This window comes from Eriocheir sinensis, chromosome 12, assembly GCF_024679095.1.
Source record: "Eriocheir sinensis breed Jianghai 21 chromosome 12, ASM2467909v1, whole genome shotgun sequence".
Taxonomy (NCBI): Eukaryota; Metazoa; Arthropoda; class Malacostraca; order Decapoda; family Varunidae; genus Eriocheir; species Eriocheir sinensis.
In genome coordinates this window covers 13,196,875-13,214,103 of record NC_066520.1, presented here as the reverse complement: position 1 = coordinate 13,214,103, position 17,229 = coordinate 13,196,875, and the positions used below count along the sequence as shown (strand labels likewise).

The window sequence follows — 17,229 nt, the reverse complement described above, 5'->3', positions numbered from 1 at the left end:
ACGCTCCGGTGGGGTGCTGTAGCGTATAGGTTAGAGACCTAAAATGCGGCCCATTATCATTATTTTCATACTAATTAATTAAAAGAAAGACGCTCTAATAATAATTACCAAGACGCACCCAATCTTAAACAATATAACTTCCAAGACCAAGACCAACCGTGGCAGGACGCACCCAACCCAGCACTGCCCCCCAAGCTTTGCCCCCGCCCCGAGTGACAGCTCTCGCCCCCCGCCCATCACTGTTTGTCTCGCTGTAAAAAGGCTCTGGGATGTAGACGCGCCTGTAAATGGCCTGCCTCTGCTCCCTGTAATCTTCCCCAGGCTGGCACGCGGGTATTTACGAAGGTGTCAAGGCAGGGGCCGCAGACTGCACTGTCAGAGGTGAGGTTTTACTCTGGTTCTCAGCCGTCCGTGACAGCTCGGGTCCCACACACATTTCATGGCTATTTCCAGTTATTTTGATCTTTACGCCTTTTTTTCTTTTGATTTCTGGAGGGTTTGTGGTTAGTAGAGTATGTATTTGACAACAGAAGAGCGGTTGTTTGAGGAGGAGACAGGACACTGGCGCGTTGATAAAACTTTACCAGCCCAATTTTCAGTTGCATTGATCTCTACACCTTTTTTTCCTATTGATTTCTGGATTGTTTGTGGTTAGTAGAGTAGGTTAAGATTCGTTTTAGTACCGTGCCAGTATCTCATTACCTACCTTATGAAACATCACTATCTCTTCATATGTCTTTTCTACAAACCTTCAACAGTCATGGAAACGCTTTCAAAATCCAATTCAAGGACTTTTTTTTTACTCTTAAAAATAGGGGATAATGTTTACGAAAGCGCATCGCCTCCTCTGGTGCTGGCCGCGGCGACTGTGGTGCCGCCGCCGCAAAATAGCTCACAGGGGGTTTTGTTTGGTTAGGTAAGGTTATATTCATGCTCCATAATAAAATTCGCGGTATTTGCATAAAAATAACAAGTTTGCTCTGGCGACGGGCGTGGCGGCGGTGCAGCCGGTGTTGCGAGAAATACCTCCTTGCAGAAATAAGTCGCATATACATGTGGGGGGGGCCTTGAATTGGATTTTGAAAGCATTTCCATGACTGTTGAAGGTTTGCAGAAAAGAGATAGTGATGTTTCATAAAGTAGATAATGAGATACTGGCACGGTACTAAAATGAATCTTTACCGTAGAGTATGTATTTGACAACAGCAGAGCGGTTGCTTGAATAGGAGACAAGATATTGGCGCATTAATCAAACCAGTCTTCATTACTAGCCCAGGGGATAATTGAGACAGAATAAACAAGGTGTGCAAACATTAAAGTGGTTGAAGTCAGTGTAGGTGTTGTGATAGGATATGTTTTGATACTTAAAATATACATGTATCAGGCAAGTGACACCATGAAATATTGAGCGGTGCTGTGGGCAGACAATTCTGTTAAAAATGCATCTTCCCCTGCTGACTGATACACTGATTAGTAATTGCAAGTCAGTTTCTTGTTGTTATAGACATCTTCAACACAACAGGTACCTGTATATCCACACACATTCTGCACGTAACCTCTTTCACTTATTGATGTAAACTGCTACAATTGCTTATTGCCATACATTATTGATAACAGCTTATAGGGTTGTCATAACACTTGGATTTTTTTACAAAAAATAATTTTAAACAAAGATATTGCATAGAATCACTTCATTTCATTGGACAATATCAGTGTAATCTGAATTTATGATGCGCAGGGCACCTTTCAGGTGCATAACACACAATGTGTGCTGTTACTCCATTATTTCCTTGGTCCTCACAGCCCTCCTCACTACTGGGTGTTTTATGTTTGTTGGAGTGTAGAGGAATAATATCTTTTATTTCATAACATCACTTGAAGATGTAGTATATACTACGTGCCAGTAAAACGAGTAGTAAGTAAAGCAATAGTTTCCAAAATCAGTTGAGATTAATTAGCTGACCTGAGCAGTCTGTTTCAAAGTTTTCATTTCCAGACAGCTCATGACTCTGTGTCCCAACAGCCACCAGTGGTGCTGATGCCGGTGCTGAAGCAAGTGGCTGAGGTGGGGAGCTTTGTGGCAAAGAGACAGCATACTACTATTTGTATTCCAATGGCTACCACTGTTAATGGTGCTGGAGTGAGAGTTTGAGGCAGGTGCTGTGCTCAATGCTTGCTTCATCCTTGATGCCTTTGACTGCAGGACTCCTTGGTGCTTCCTTGACTTTGCCTGCTTGCTCAGTCTCAGAGTGTGGCATCAGGGGGGAACCATGCCACCCACCCCAGCTTCCCCGGGGTTCCTGCCAGACCAGCCACCTTCTCATATCAAGAATAATGTTTCACTGGAGACAGAAAGGTTGGGCTGCAGCCTAAGTGGCCAGGACCAAGGAGCAGAAGCAGACTGTCACTGATGAGAGAATTTCGGATGATCAAATCAACCACCACCAGCCCCTTGTTGCTGTTATCTTCAGCTAGAAAGCAACGGCCCTGCGTAGTGCTGCGCTGGCAGCATTGCAGGGCCTGAAACCTCATCAGTGGTAAACGGTAAACATTGGTGAAAGAAATAATGAGTAGCATGAGTGTGGAAGAAGACTCACTGAAAAGAGTGACTCCAACAGACACACCCACTTATTCTGGTGAAAAAAATCATGAATGCCTTGAGTGTGGGAAAAAGTTTAGTAAGAAGAGTCGCCTCAACAGGCACAACCTTATACACACTGGTGAAAAAAAACATGAATGTGAAGTTTGTGGAAAACGATTTGCTCAGAAAAATCATCTCAAGACACACAACCTTAAACACACTGGTGTAAGAAATTTTGAATGTGAAATTTGTGGAAAAAGATTTAGGCTCAGGGGTAACCTCAACACACATAGCGTTACACACACAGATGAAAGAAATTATGAATGTGAACTTTGTGGGAAGAGATTCAAGCTCAATGGTGACCTTACTAAGCACTATCACTGGCATACTGGCGAAAAAAATCATGAATGTGAAATTTGTGGAAGAAAATTTCGTGAGAGGTGTAACCTCAACAAACATCTAGTTACACACACTGGTGAAAAAAATTATGAATGTGACATTTGTGGGAAAAGTTTTACTCAGAAGGGTACCCTCAAAAGACACTCATTTTTACACACCCGTGAGAGGAATTATGAATGTAACATCTGTGGAAAAGGATTTGTTGATAAAACTACTTTCAATACACACACACGCATTCACACTTTTGAGAAAAATTATGAATGCGAAGAGTGTGGGAAAAGATTTGGCTTGCAATCTGCGTTGAATAGGCACGTCTTCAGGCACTCTGGCCTGAGAGAGTTTAAATGTGATGTTTGTGGAAAGTATTTCAAAACAAAACAAGATATTGCCCAACACATGAAGATCCACTTCTGAGATGTTGTGTGGTGGGTGATGGTGGAGATGGTGGAGGATAGTGTCTTCCTTAAAGAATACCAGATTAAATAAACATTTATTGGAGGAAATTAATAGTCATAGCGTGACACCATGATAAACGTATCACACTTTTCAACTCAGGCTGCATGTGATTGGTGAAACTGTTGAAATTAACTTGGCCAGAGTCTCTTTCCTGTCCTCATCAAGTGTATATAAAACACCCAGAGATTAAGGAACAAATTTACTGAAATTCCAAAATTTTAATTATGCTGTATTTGTAGATCAATCTATTTTAATTGATAATATCAAGCAAGGGTAAATAATTTCTTTGTCACAGGATGAGAAGAAACTGATTTTAAACTGTTATACTCAAAGCTTTACCCAAAATTGTAGATCATTGATAGATTCTAAGATGTTCCATCAAGTTAGCAATGTTACTGTAACACCAACTGAATGAAATTTATTTCAGCTTTGTAGCATTTAGTCCTGCAATTATGAAATATCCATTCCAACCCATAACTTCCAGCCAGTATTCACTGTCACAATCATGATTGTAAGAGCTTTTCTTGCTACTGGGAAAGTACCATCGAAAATTTCGATGCCAAAGTCAATTTAATCATGTTAAGCCGCTGTATTGTACTGCTTCTGGGAAGTTTACGTATGATTTGTTATTATCTACGTACGTAATGTACTTGATTCTAGACATGTCTACCATGTTTGCAGATGGAATGCACATGAACCTTCTTGAGAGAAAATGGATGTATAAAAGGGCATACTCATGAAGCATCAATTAGTTGGGAAACTTGGGGGCAAACACTAAGTTTGCCCTCAGTGCTCATCTGTCACATTGGCCCTTGAACCTGTGATGGATAAGAACCCATTACCACAAGACACAGAGTCAGTGTGACATCTGGAGTACTCTAGAATCCTTGTTCAGACCTAGGCACTCATCAGGTAGCAGGCAGTCAGTGAGGCGAAACACATGAATTGGGAAAGGCAACAACACTGACACATTTCCAGTTGTGACTGTTGTACTGCTTCAGAAATAAAGACCACCGTTCATCACCATATTTTTAATAACTACCTGCTGGCTAATGTTCTCTCCAAAGTGTGCCATTCTGCAGAGCCTACTGGAAGCGGACAGGAGAAAACCACCTACGTAACATTTTTTCCTGTCCCATTCCATTTCTTTTCTTATCACCATTTCCTTGATTCCCAATGCTCATAATTGAAGTTTGCTTGCCTTAATTGCCACATCAGCTCATAGCTTCATGGGTAAAAAAGTGGGCTTATTGAAACCTGGACTGCCATCTTCACTGTTACCATTTCTGAGTATTCTTTTTGTGTTTTGTAAGCAGGTACATCAACCCCTTTTTCTATATACTGGCATGCATGTGGGGAACAATGTTTATGTCAGCAAAGCCTGTGAATTGAGTGATTACTTTTTTTTAACAGACGAGCTGTCTTCATTTGTGACATTCTTTCTTTTAAGCTCTGATAGTAACCTTTCCAGATCTCTGCTTCTTTCCTGAGACACCTCTATTATTACTGTAGCAATAATTTTTTTTAGACAAGTTTATTCTCAGCATCATCAAGTTTTCATTTCAGAGTTTGTCTCACTTCTCATAGATTCTATTCTCATGGAGAAGTGAAGACAAACAGGTATAGAAGATTTATTACCTATTTGCAGAAAAATAGAGGAAGGGCTGTAGTATAATGGATAATAGAAAATAGTTTTGGCTGGGCAGGCGCTTTTCCTTTCGATTTTGAACTCCAGATTTATACATGAAATTTTTTTTGTTATTTTTTATCGCTACTGACTGGCCAGGGATTCTAGGCTCCTTGGACTGGGCTGTGTAGGCTAATAAGAGCCATCAAAACTCTTGAAGAGGCAACACTGACATGTGGCTTAACCCCTTGACTGTGGATTTCCTACAAGAAGACATCACCAAGCTAAATGTAAACTCATGCACCTTGGGAGTGGATATCCAGCATACCAATACCACATGGGAAACACTCCACTATCCACCACAGAGGCAGAGAAAGGCCTGGAAGTGGCTACCAGTGAAAGCCAAATCCATGCCAATTGCAGCGGACGGGTTAACCAGAAACAACCAGTATAATGATATACAACACAATGAAACCACAACAAGAAATAGAAGGAATCAAAATAATACAACAAATCAAATATCTTGGACTCATCATCAGTGACAGAAGAAATTACTTTAAAACACAAAACCAAATCAATAGAAGCAGTAAGAAAATTAGTTATGACTCATACTCCACAACATCCAGAAGCTGAAACAGATTATAGAGGGCAAAACTTAGGCCCAGCCCTCAATAAGATCCTTTATGCCACAGATAATTGCCCTTTTGACATCCTTTTTAATAATCCTCTTGCCATTCTTAGCTACCCTATTTGTAGAGTCTCCTCTTGATTCTTCCTACACTTTTACCATTTACCATTTACTATGATCCTCTTCATCTTCCATTCTGAACATTTATCTGGATGGCAAACTATTGTATGGTAAAGAAAAGTGTTGTACAGTATTATTTTTCTATTGTTGTGGAAGAAAATACAAGGGAGATGTGAAACGGGAAATACAATCAACAGTAGTCATCTTCTGTAATAATAATAATTTACCATTTTGTCTTATTTGATATGAATGTAGCCTATATTGTATCCAGTAACACCTCCTCCTCCCCCCCCCCCCCTCTCTCTCTCTTTCTCTGATGGTTACATGAATAAAGGCAGATTCACACAAAAAATTATTGCTAATCTTAAGTATCAATAATGCCATACATCATCCTGGCTAGCAATGAACCCTATAATAATAATACTTGTCAATTCTGAAGGTACAAAAGAAGAAAATTAGCAACAAAAAAGTATCAAAAAAGGAAACATTATATTATATGGGAATGACTTGAATGCACACACACACACACTTTAGCTTGAACAATATATAAAGGACACAAACTTGGTGATCTGAACCCCTTCAACACGAGGATGCGTATACTGCGTCCTTACGTGCCATATCCGAGGACGAGCATACTGCGTCCTGGCTCGCTTTAGCCAATATATGAGTTATTTTATCTTATATTTATATAGCCAATATACGAGTTATTTTATCTTATATTTATACTTATATTCAATTACGACATTTGAAATTTGGTGCAAGCGGTGATCTTGGATATGGCGCGGGGCGCTGTTTTGGCCCGGCCGTAGTGAAGGGGTTAAATTATGGAGAAATCTAAGACACACACACACACACACACACGAACACACACTTACTCCTTCTTACACTTACCCTCCTCAACACTAACTTTATGATGTACAATCTGCCACAGCAACAGCCACACCGGGAGCAGACACAGCGTTGCCACATCAAACACCCAATTGGAGTAGATAAAGGAGTCCACCACACTATACATAAGAGCACGTTTGGCCCCTACAGCGCCCTTACTCAACAGTTTGAGCACGCTGAGTTCGGGGAAATTGGAATATGTGTCGAACATAACAGCGAGGTATAGGAGGCTCAGAGGATGGACCAGGAGAAGTAGTGCTGACTTGCCCGCACGGAGTAATCTGTTTGAAGGAGAGAATGTTTTTTTAGTATCTGAGTTTTTCTTCATAACTATTCTCCAACTCTTCTTCCTCTTCTCTACCTCATTTCTTCCTTACTTTCTTTCCGTCATCTAATTATTTCTTCTTGCCATCTCTCCTCCTTCCTCCCCTCTTTTCTTATAACTATCTTCCAACTCTTCTTCCTCTTCTCTCCCTTTCTTCCCTATATTCTCTCTGCCCTTTCCAATTATTATTCCTTCTTTATCTCCTCTCCCCTTTCCTTCTTTCTTAACCTTTCCATCACACACACAGACACACACATTAGCTAATGAGCTCCTAAGTTCTCTTGGGGAAGGTTCTGGCTGGTGATCATGAGTCCAGTAAGTGATCAGACCGTGGGTGAATTTCAAAGACACAACCTAAATTTTAACTACACACTACAACAAATTACAACTACTACAACAATTACTACTACCACCACTACTATTACTGTTACATAACAACTATATTATTATTACTGCTAGCTAAAGTTTCTGACACACACACACACACACACACACACACACACACACACAACCTCTCTATGTCTCTCACCTGCTAGCAGAGGGTGAGGCCATAAGAGCAGTTGGTGTGTATATGACAGCTATAAGGAGAGCCAGGGAGAAGTTGTAGACAGCCCCAGCAAAGAGAAGAACACCCAACTCCAGCACGGCAAAGATCTTGAGAACCTCCCAGCTGCTGTTTGGCTTGACGAGATACCTGTGTGGGGGGGAGAAGGTGGGAGAGAGTCATGAAGGGAAAGATGGGGTAAACAAGAGAAGGGGATAAGAGAGAGAAGGGAAAAGATAAAGAAAGAAGAGAGGGAAGAATAAATTAGAAAGAAAGAAAGATGAAAGAGAAGGAAGGAGAATTGGGAGAAGATAACAGAGAAAGGGAAAGAAAGAAGGAAAGGCAGGAAAATTAAGAAGGAAAATAGTAAGAAACATAAGGCTAAAAAAGTAAGCAAACTATACAATTATTATCCTTCACACACCTCCCTACATTGCCCCTCCCTTCTCTCCCTTTCTCCTTCCTTGAATTTTCTTCCTCATTCACTCCCTCCTTCCACTCTCTGTCCCTCTCTTTCCTTCCTTCCCAATTTCTCAACTCTCTCCCTCCATTCCCTTTCTATCTCACTTCACACAGTACATTTCTTTCTCCCTTACTCTCAAATACCTTCTTTCATCATTCACTCCCTCCTGCCACTCTCTCCCTTTCTTTCCTCCCTTCCCAATTTCTCAACTCTCCCTCAATTTCCTTTCTATCTCACTTCACATAGTACTTTTCTTTCTTCCTTACTCTCAAATACCTTCTTTCATCATTCATTCCCTCCTGCCACTCTCTCCCTCCTCACTCCATCCCTCTCTTTCCTTCCTTCCCAATTTCTCAACTCTCTCCCTCCATTCCCATTCCATCTCACTTAACATACTTTTTTTTTCTCCCTTACTTTCAAATACCTTCTTTCCGCATTCACTCCCTCCTGCCACTCTCTCCCTCCTCACTCCATCCCTCTCTTTCCTTTCTTCCCAATTTCTCAACTCTATCCTTCCATTCCCTTTACCCATACTTTTCTTTCCACCTTACTCTCAAATACCTTCCTTCATCCTTCCCCTCACCTAGAAAGAGACATGGCCACCAGCATCAGGGCCAGACAAGCGCTACACACGCCCAGGGCCACACTGTCCTCCGGGATCAGCTCCAGGGCCAGGCCGAGTCGGGAGAGAGGGGCAGGGCAGGACGAGAGTAGGATGCAGGCCCCGTGTATCATTACCACCACTGGAACCCACTGGAGCAGGCTGTAGTTGACCTGTGTAATAGTAATGGTAATAGTAGTAGTAGTAGTAGTAGAATTATTAGTAGCTATGATAATAGTAGTAGTGGTGGTAGAATTAATACTACTACCATTATCATTATTATTAGTAGTAGTAGTAGTAGTAATAGTGGTAGTTATAGTATGTTTCTCACTCTCTCTTTATATTGCTTTCCTTCCTTTCTTTTCCTTTTCTTCTTATGTTTTGTTTTATTTTTGTTTTGTTTTTTCTCCTCTAAATCTCTGCCTGTCTCTCTTACTCTTCCTTTCTCTCTCCTCCCATCCCCTTACCTTACTCTTTCCTCCCTCTCCGTCCTTCACAGCCTCTCCACAGCTTGATGAATACCACAGAGCGAGAGCTTTCACCAGCACCCCCCCAGCGATCAGGCTGAAGGGTGGCATGTAAACACCTATGGGGCAACGGAAATAAATTAATAAATAAATAAATAAAATGAATAGATTAATAGATACACAAATAATATATAGATAACTAGGCAAATATACACACCTGGGAGTGGTAGTACAAGGTAACCTTTCCCAAAAAGCATATCAACAAGGTAAGTGGAGAATGTTTAAGGTTGCTGACATGTGGAAAGGTTGCATTTGACTTCATGGGCGAGGAGATGCTAAGAATGTTAATAAAATCTCTGCTAAAATCAAGACTAGAATATACAGCTGTCAATTCACTTAAAAAAAACATACATGCACTATACAGTACCCTCTCGAGTTTCGCGCTGTCCGAGTTTCGCGATCCTCGAGTTTCGCGATTAGTACTCAATTCTTACCATCCCGACTTTCCCGCATTATCACTTTCTTCATTGCTTTGACATGTACGGGTCACGCCTACTTACCATCGGCGTCACGCACGCTATCTTAAAAGGTACTATTACACTGGACGTTTTCCTCGAAACATTGTGGCTATGGCAGAGAGAGAGAGAGAGAGAGAGAGAGAGAGAGAGAGGTGCTTCACTCTGGTTATGAGCCCCTCTCATGAAAGGTGATATAGACAGGATGAAAACAAGGAGAAAGGAGAAGGGTGTGAGGAGGGAGGGTCAGAAAGGAGAGTCAGGTCAGGGCATTGGTCAGGACATTACCTAACTAGGTTAGGCCATGTCCATACCTGTCACACACACACACAGATGGTGAAATGAGAAGGATTTGGGGAGGAACGACCCGTTCTCTCTTCCTATTTTCTTACTTTGATTTTGAGATAACAAAGGAGTAAAGGAGGAAAAAAGACCCTGCCCGGGGGAAACAGAAGCCAGTTATAATGGTGCCACTATAAACAGCTGCTCATGCAATGACGGGGCTCAGGTCGCACCATCAGGCCCAGATGGAGAGTCTACCGTGGCCAAAGTTCACTTGTAATTAAAAAAAAAAAATTCCACGGGTCGGAACAAATAAGCTTTTTCAGTGTTTTCATAGACGGTAAGTTTTGAGTTTTTAGCTTATACCTTCGGAATCGAACGAACGAAAAAACTCGAGAGGGTACTGTAGTCTTACAAATAAGTCGAGGCCGGTCTGGCTTAGGCTCCCGTGGGTCCTTTCCTCCCCTTTGCTCTGCCACATAGTCCCAACACCCATCTCTTCCTCTCATATGTAAGCTATACGTAACATATGAGAGGAAAAATAGGTGTTGGGACTATGTGGCAGAGCAGAGGGGAAAAATGGACCCGCAGAAGCCAATGCCAAAACAGACTTGACAATTTGGTTTCACTGTAGCACACACACAAACACTCACTTATTAAAATATATCTGTTTGTTGCTGGCAGAAGGTAGGAAAGGAAAGACTAATGAAAGCACTCGAGTAGAAAGAAAATATATACACACACTCACACAAACTCTCACCTATGGAAATATATCTGTTCGTCGCTGGCAGGAGGTAGAAAAAGAAGGACTGATGAAAGCGCTCGAGTAGATTGTTGAGCGAGCGACACACTCCCTCCAGCACACGTCCAACCTGGTGAAGCCTGACTGACCTGCCTCGCCCCACCACACCCACCGCCGGCTCACCCTCGCCCCGCGCTGCCCCAGACACTGTCACTGCTGCCACGCCGTATCTGCAGAGAATGGGATGTTTGGGTTGATGAGAAAGAGGAGGTGACGGAGAATGTCTGTGCTTGAGTGTGTGTCTTGAGTGCTCCTTAGTTTTATTCATTTCTAATTTTCCCTCTTCTCCTCCTCCTCCTCCCCCTTCAGCTTACTTGTGGAACAGTCCATGGTTACCAGTGGGCACCCCCGAGGCCTGGGCAGTCACCATGGCCAATAGGGTGCTTAGCTGGTGCAGCCATCCTTGTAGAGTCTCTGGCCTAGGGTGGTCAGCCTGTGGGGAGTGCAATGGGAAAGATTAGAGGAAGGGGAGGGAGGAAGGATGTAAACAAAAGGTGGTGCAAAGGATGGTAGGAAAGGAAGGGAAGGGGGAGACAGTTGTGAGATTATGTTAGCTTAGAAAGGGTTGCTATTTCAGGGGAAGGGAAGAGAGAGGAGGATGTACAAGAAGAGGAGAGGAGGGGAGGGGATAGTAAAAGAGGAAAGGAAAGGAGTAGGCTAGGTTGAAGGAAAGGAGAACATATGGCTGGAGAAGGGAAGGAAGAAGGGTATAAAGGAAAGGGAGGGGAGGAGAAAGATGGGAAAGAAGAGTACGAAAGGAATGGGGGAGAGGTGTGGACAAAGACCTTTCCCTACATTCTCCACCTCTCTGTCTGCAAGAAATACCTAACCTAACCTATCCCAATCAAACTAACAAACCTCAACCTGACCATGCCCTACCCCACCCTAATACCCACCCTGTTCTTGAAGGTGTGCGGCACATTCTCACGCTGACAGAGACGATGGATGAGGTTGACCAGGTCAAGGTTGGGCAGCTGTCCATTCAGGCCCTCCAACCTCACGTCAAGATGTGTCACATGAGGGCTGTGAACCTCCAAGTTGATGCCGGCCTGTGGGGTTGAGAGGGTGGTGGGGTTAGGAGTGGGGTTCTGGGGGGAGGCTGTGTGGATAGGTGGGGGAGGATAGACAGGGAGAGAGAGAGGGGTGATGGAAGAGGAGGAAAATAGAGGAGCAGCATTGATGTGAGATAGAAAGAATGAAGGAAGAAAAGAGAAGGAAAGGATGGAGAAAGGAAGGTAAGAAGGAAGAAAGGAAAGAAAGGAGGGGAGGAGAACAGAAGGGAAAGAAGGAAGGGAAGGAGAAAGCATGGTAGCAAGGAAGAATGGAAAAAAAGAGAGGGGAGAAGGAAGGAAGGCAGGTAGGGAGAAATAAAGGAAAGAAAAAAGGAAGGGAAGAATAATGGTGCAGAAAATGGGAAGGAAGGAGAGGAGAAAAGTAGAAGTAATAGTAATAGTAAAACCAACCATACTATTCTTTCTCTCTCTCTCTCGCACCTGTATTGCCCCAGCCCGCCCCTCCAAGTTGCCAGGGTCCAGCAGAGGTGGGGATGGGGTGTGGCTGGTGGGTGGGGGGCCATGGTAAGCCTCGAGCCAGGCCTGGGCACCCAACTGCTCATGTTCAGTGATGAGGAAAATAACATCCTTGGCCCAGTATACTTGTTCTGAGGAGGGGGACACAATGTTAATATTTGTTCTTGTTATTATACAAACTTTACTCCTTCTATCTCACACTGCCACCACAGTACACAGGTTCTAAATACATATGTCCTGAGGTCCAAGGTGTTAAAGAAAGGGAAGGAGAGGGAAGAGAGGAATGAAGGGAGAAAGTGGGGAATAGGAATAGCTCAAAGGGAGGAAGGAAAGGAGATAGAGGAGGAGACGAAGGGAGAGAGGGAGCAATGAAGAAGGGAAGGAGGAGAAGGGGAAGAAAAAGGAAAAGAAGGAAGATATAAGGGAAGGAAGAGGATATGGAGAAGAAAAGAAAGAGATAAAGGAGGAAAAGGAGGGAGGGGAGAAGGAAGGGACAACACCACGATACAACTCACTGGAGAAGAACAAAGAGGAGATGGAGAGGAAGAGAAGGAGAAAAGGGAAGGAGAGAAGAAGGAAGAGACACCACCACAACACAACTCACTGGAGAAAAACTTTGCCATGGCCAGCATTAGGGCGATGGAAGGGGCGGTGGTTTGCAGGAGTGAGGAGGGGGGTCGGTAGGGGGCCGCCACTACCAGGGCCTCGGTGCTGCTGCCTCGCGATGCCCTCAGGATGGCATAAACGTTGCGGCCGGTAAAGTTCTGTGGGTGTGGATTGGGTTTGGTTAGGTTAGGTTCGTTTTTTCCTTCTGCTTCATCTTCTCCATAATTCGTCTTCTTCTAACACACTTTCCCTTACTTTCTTTCCCTGTCTCATTTTCTTTTTGTCAGGTTCTTTCTTTCCTTCTTTTTCTTCTTCCATATTCCTCTTCTTCTCATACACTTTCCCTCACTTTCTCTCCCTATCTTCTCTTTCCTCCTCCTGTCTTCCTCTTACAAAATCTCCTTCCCAATAACCTCTTTTTCCCTTCCTACTCCAGCCTTCCTTTTTCCCTATTTTTCCTTCCCTTCTTTATTCATCATATTTCTTTTAACCCTCTTTCCTTTATTCCTTTTTTCCTCCCTTCTCTTTCTGACCCTTCAATTCCCTTCCATTTCCCATCTCTTCCTTTCTTTACTTTTCCCTTCCTTTCTTCCTTCTTTCCTTACACTTCCATTCCCTCACCTTCCCAACCTTCCTTCTTCTCAATAATCCCTTTTCTCCTTCCTTTCTTTCCTTCTCTCCTTTTTCCTTCCCATCTTACAGTCTTTCCTTCATTCTTTATCTTCCTTTGTTCCTCACTTCTCTTTCTGACTCTTCACTCATTCTTTTCTCGTCTCTTCTTTCCTTACTTTTCCCTTCCTTGCTCTTTCATTCCCTCAGTACCCTCCCAACTCTCAAGTCTCACCTTCCCACGGCCCATCGGGTACTGCAGGGTGAAGGAATGGGTGTATGTGTCAAGGCCCAGCTGGGTGAACTGTCCAACCAGCCACGGGTGAGGCATGGATGACGGGTGCTTGTTCCCCTCCTCTTCCAGGCTCTGGCGGAGGAATGGTGGAGATGGATGGAGGAACGGAGAGGGAATGTAAGAATGAGGAAGATAAGGAAAAATAGATTAGGAAGAGGAGAATGATGTCAGGAAGAAGGTTGGAGAGAAGACAGGAGAGTGAGGGATGAGAAGGAATGGAGGAAGGAAGGAGGGGAAGGAAAATGGAGAGAGGGGAAGTGTAAGAGGAAAGAGGAAGACAGAGAAGAATAGAGACAAAAGATAAGAAGGATGGGAAGAAAGAAGCAACAGAAAGGAAGGGAGGGAGGGTGGGAGGGGACAGAGGAAATAAAAAATGGAAAGGAGGAAAGGAGAAAAAAAAGAAAATGAAAGGTGAGATGAGGAGAAGGAAAATGAGGGGTGAGAAGGGAGGAAGGAGGAACAAAGGGAGGGAAGAATAAGAAATGAGAAAAAAAGGAAAAGGAAAGGGGGAGAAAGGGGAGCAAATGAGTAGAAACTAAGTATAACATTAAAATATTATAATGATTTGACTTAAAAAACGTATATTCTGGTGTATACAGTGACATCTTGAAAAATAGGCCTAAAAAAAAAAAGATGCTGGATATAAAATTGGTTGTATGGTGCAGTAAGTAACTCTTCCTGAAACAACACAAGATGCATTGCCTAACCATCCTGACATGTTGCACTGTATGTACTTAGTAGCTGAAGCATATTTCCAGAACCATGTACAGTCAACAAATAGAGTATTGAACACCCTTAAGTTAACTGAATAAAATTTGAGGGAAATCTAAAGACATGGTGTTGTGTTGGTTAGGGGGGTACCAATGGCTAGTGCTCAGTACTTTCTTTGTCGACTGTACAAGCAGTTACATCAGCCCTGGTTAAGTAACGGTACACCAGAATGTGACACAAAGAGAGCAGGAGAATGAGCTAAAATGAGATATTATAAAAAAAAAAATCAACCTGTGGAATCAGACAGGAGAGCTACCAATGTCAGCAAGCACTGTCCTTAACGGTGCCATGGAAACTAATAAAGATGATAAAAAATGAGAAAGTGTATTGACCATCCCACCACCTCCATCACCCACCTCAAGGTAGCGCAAGGCCTCGGAATCACCCTGAAAGTCACCCTGGACCAGCCCCGGCAGCAGTGCATTCTCCGAGAAGTATGTCCCTGGGGGAAAATGCAACAGTGAGCCTGTGGGTGTACTGGGACTGTCCTGGTTTTGGGATGTTTCTTTGCACTGCTTTGTTGATTATAAAGTACACAAATAAAGAGATTGGTATATTGAGAGGAAAGCATGAATAACAGGGAAATTGTATAGTTAATGAAAACAGTAAATGGGAAATGAGTAGGAAGATATAAAGACATAGAGAGGAAGGAAAAAAAATATACAATGTAGGAAGAAAAGGAGTAGAGGGAGAATGAGACCCAGAGAACAAAAGCAATAATTTAAAGATAACATCAACACACACACACACACACACACACACACACACACCCTTCCCAATTATGCCTTCATCACCCCGAACACCCAAACACCCACCATGGTTGAGTGCATTGTGTGCAAGTGCCAGAAACCACACACAGCCAAAGATGTACAGACACACACACAGCAGGCGGTGGTGGCGCTCCAACACGGCTGGCAGAGGTGACTGGTCCATGCCTGGGTCTGTTAGAAGGCCCATCTGTTGGGGAAGCAGAGGAGTTAGCAATGCATGTATAGTTCAAAAGTAACCAAAGAAAACTTATAATGAAGACTTCAAGATTTGAGTTGCAATGAGCATATCAATATGACCTCACAGGTCTTAATATATATATATATATATATATATATATATATATATATATATATATATATATATATATATATATATATATATAGTATATATATACAGGTAACTTTCGATTTACGCGAGTTTGGTTTATGCGTTTTTTAAATAACGCGGGGTCCAAAATCCAAATAAGTGTTTAATTTACACGTTTTTTTCACTTTTACACGATATTTTATGAACTGGCCATTAGATGTCTCACGCAACTGGACTCACACAGCTCCGCGGCCACACAGCTGAGCTCAGTTCTTCCCGCACGTCACTTGAACAACAATACAGTAATCACGCTGCCACGTTACTCAACAATAGGGGTACCAACCGTTAGTACCAGTACTGGTACTAATGGTACCAGCTATACGGTACGTACCGGTACCAGACTGCTCGGTACCGGTACCAATACTAGCCAGTCGCTCATGGTGTCCCTCATTTCTTCCTCACACGCTGCTCATATTGCAATGGCGTCGCCATGTAAATACATCGTCCGTATGTATAATATGCCCTTAAATACAATATGGAGGCGTAATATCGTATTTTCGAGGTGCAGAGTGATTTTCAATAATTACCTTGCGTGGTTTTCGTACATTGTAAAAATAAAAAACGAAATGTATGAAATTTCCCTACATCTAAGTAATTGTAAGGAATTTCCCTACATCTACGGTATTTTTCAACCCCTCATAACTCAAAAACTATGCATTTGCAACGCATTTCATGTTTACCACCGCATTCCCCGAAGTCTCAATGGCCCCCTAGCCAATTTTGGTTGCGAGGGGTGAGTACGGGCAAACACTAGAATAATACCGAAATGAAGACACACTCACTCACTACAATGTTTGAGAATATGTGCATCGGAGGCTATTACTGAGGCTAACGCTGTAATTGTTGACAGCCCTCAAGCACTGCATCAGCGGCGAAGCAGGGCCTGAAACCTCATCAGTGGTAATGGTAACAGTAGAACTAACCTAAACTGGGCCAGGCAGGTGCTGAACATTGATACAGTTCAAGAATGTGCTGGCAGGATTAGTTTGACGCTTGACAGGATGCACCAACTAGAGCAGCATGGCCTCCTAGACTTCCTTTTTTTTTTTTCTTGGGTCATTTATTTTTCCTCGAGCCTTATAACATACACAAGGGGTCACTGGCCAGGTGTTGGATGAATGGTGTTGACAGAAGCTATAGAGTTGATAATCTAGGAAAAATTAATCTTCTTCATTTATAGACGTCTGCGGAAGGAACGAGAGGAACTATGAATATGTCAAAGCAAATTAGGAAGGGAGATTAGAGGTGATGGAAGTAGGAAAGTGGAGAAAAAATGAATGATGAAAGGAGGAAGAGGGACACAGATAAGCACCCGGCGTTCCATTCTTACCTTCTTTTCCGTATTTTCAAGTGTTTATTCTCCCTCCCAGGCAACCATTAGTATCCTCACGCTTGTCTGCTTGCTTTGGGTTTCTTAAGGATAAATAACACACACGGAACGCACGAATTATCCACACATTTCTAATTATCCGAGCCGCTCTTCTTCTTGTGGCCTGTTTATGTTGGATTTTGGTCTTGGTCTTGAAGCTTGTGTATTTTTGTGGTCATGTGCAGAGATCGCCTTTGTAACGGCTCCTCTTCTAG

At 42.8% G+C, this 17,229-nt stretch overlaps 1 protein-coding gene and 1 long non-coding RNA gene across 2 annotated transcripts; one reads left to right on the top strand and one right to left on the bottom strand.

The window, feature by feature from the left end:
* Positions 1 to 24: 24 nt before the first annotated feature.
* LOC126997430 (uncharacterized) lies at positions 25 to 4,459 on the top strand. The gene is made up of 2 exons (XR_007752102.1): positions 25 to 381; positions 2,024 to 4,459. It is a non-coding gene; the product is annotated as an uncharacterized LOC126997430 (long non-coding RNA).
* A 1,118-nt stretch (positions 4,460 to 5,577) lies between these two features.
* LOC126997426 (glycosylphosphatidylinositol anchor attachment 1 protein-like) lies at positions 5,578 to 17,174 on the bottom strand. Its single transcript, XM_050858514.1, has 13 exons — positions 16,976 to 17,174; positions 15,324 to 15,465; positions 14,865 to 14,950; positions 13,678 to 13,809; positions 12,832 to 12,991; positions 12,192 to 12,358; positions 11,595 to 11,747; positions 11,013 to 11,131; positions 10,657 to 10,868; positions 9,100 to 9,218; positions 8,615 to 8,805; positions 7,554 to 7,718; positions 5,578 to 6,980 (listed from the first exon to the last, which is right to left on the bottom strand). Exons 2-13 carry the CDS (start codon positions 15,463 to 15,465, stop codon positions 6,683 to 6,685), a joined length of 1,944 nt encoding a protein of 647 aa, XP_050714471.1. The 5' UTR covers positions 16,976 to 17,174; the 3' UTR covers positions 5,578 to 6,682.
* Positions 17,175 to 17,229: the final 55 nt, after the last annotated feature.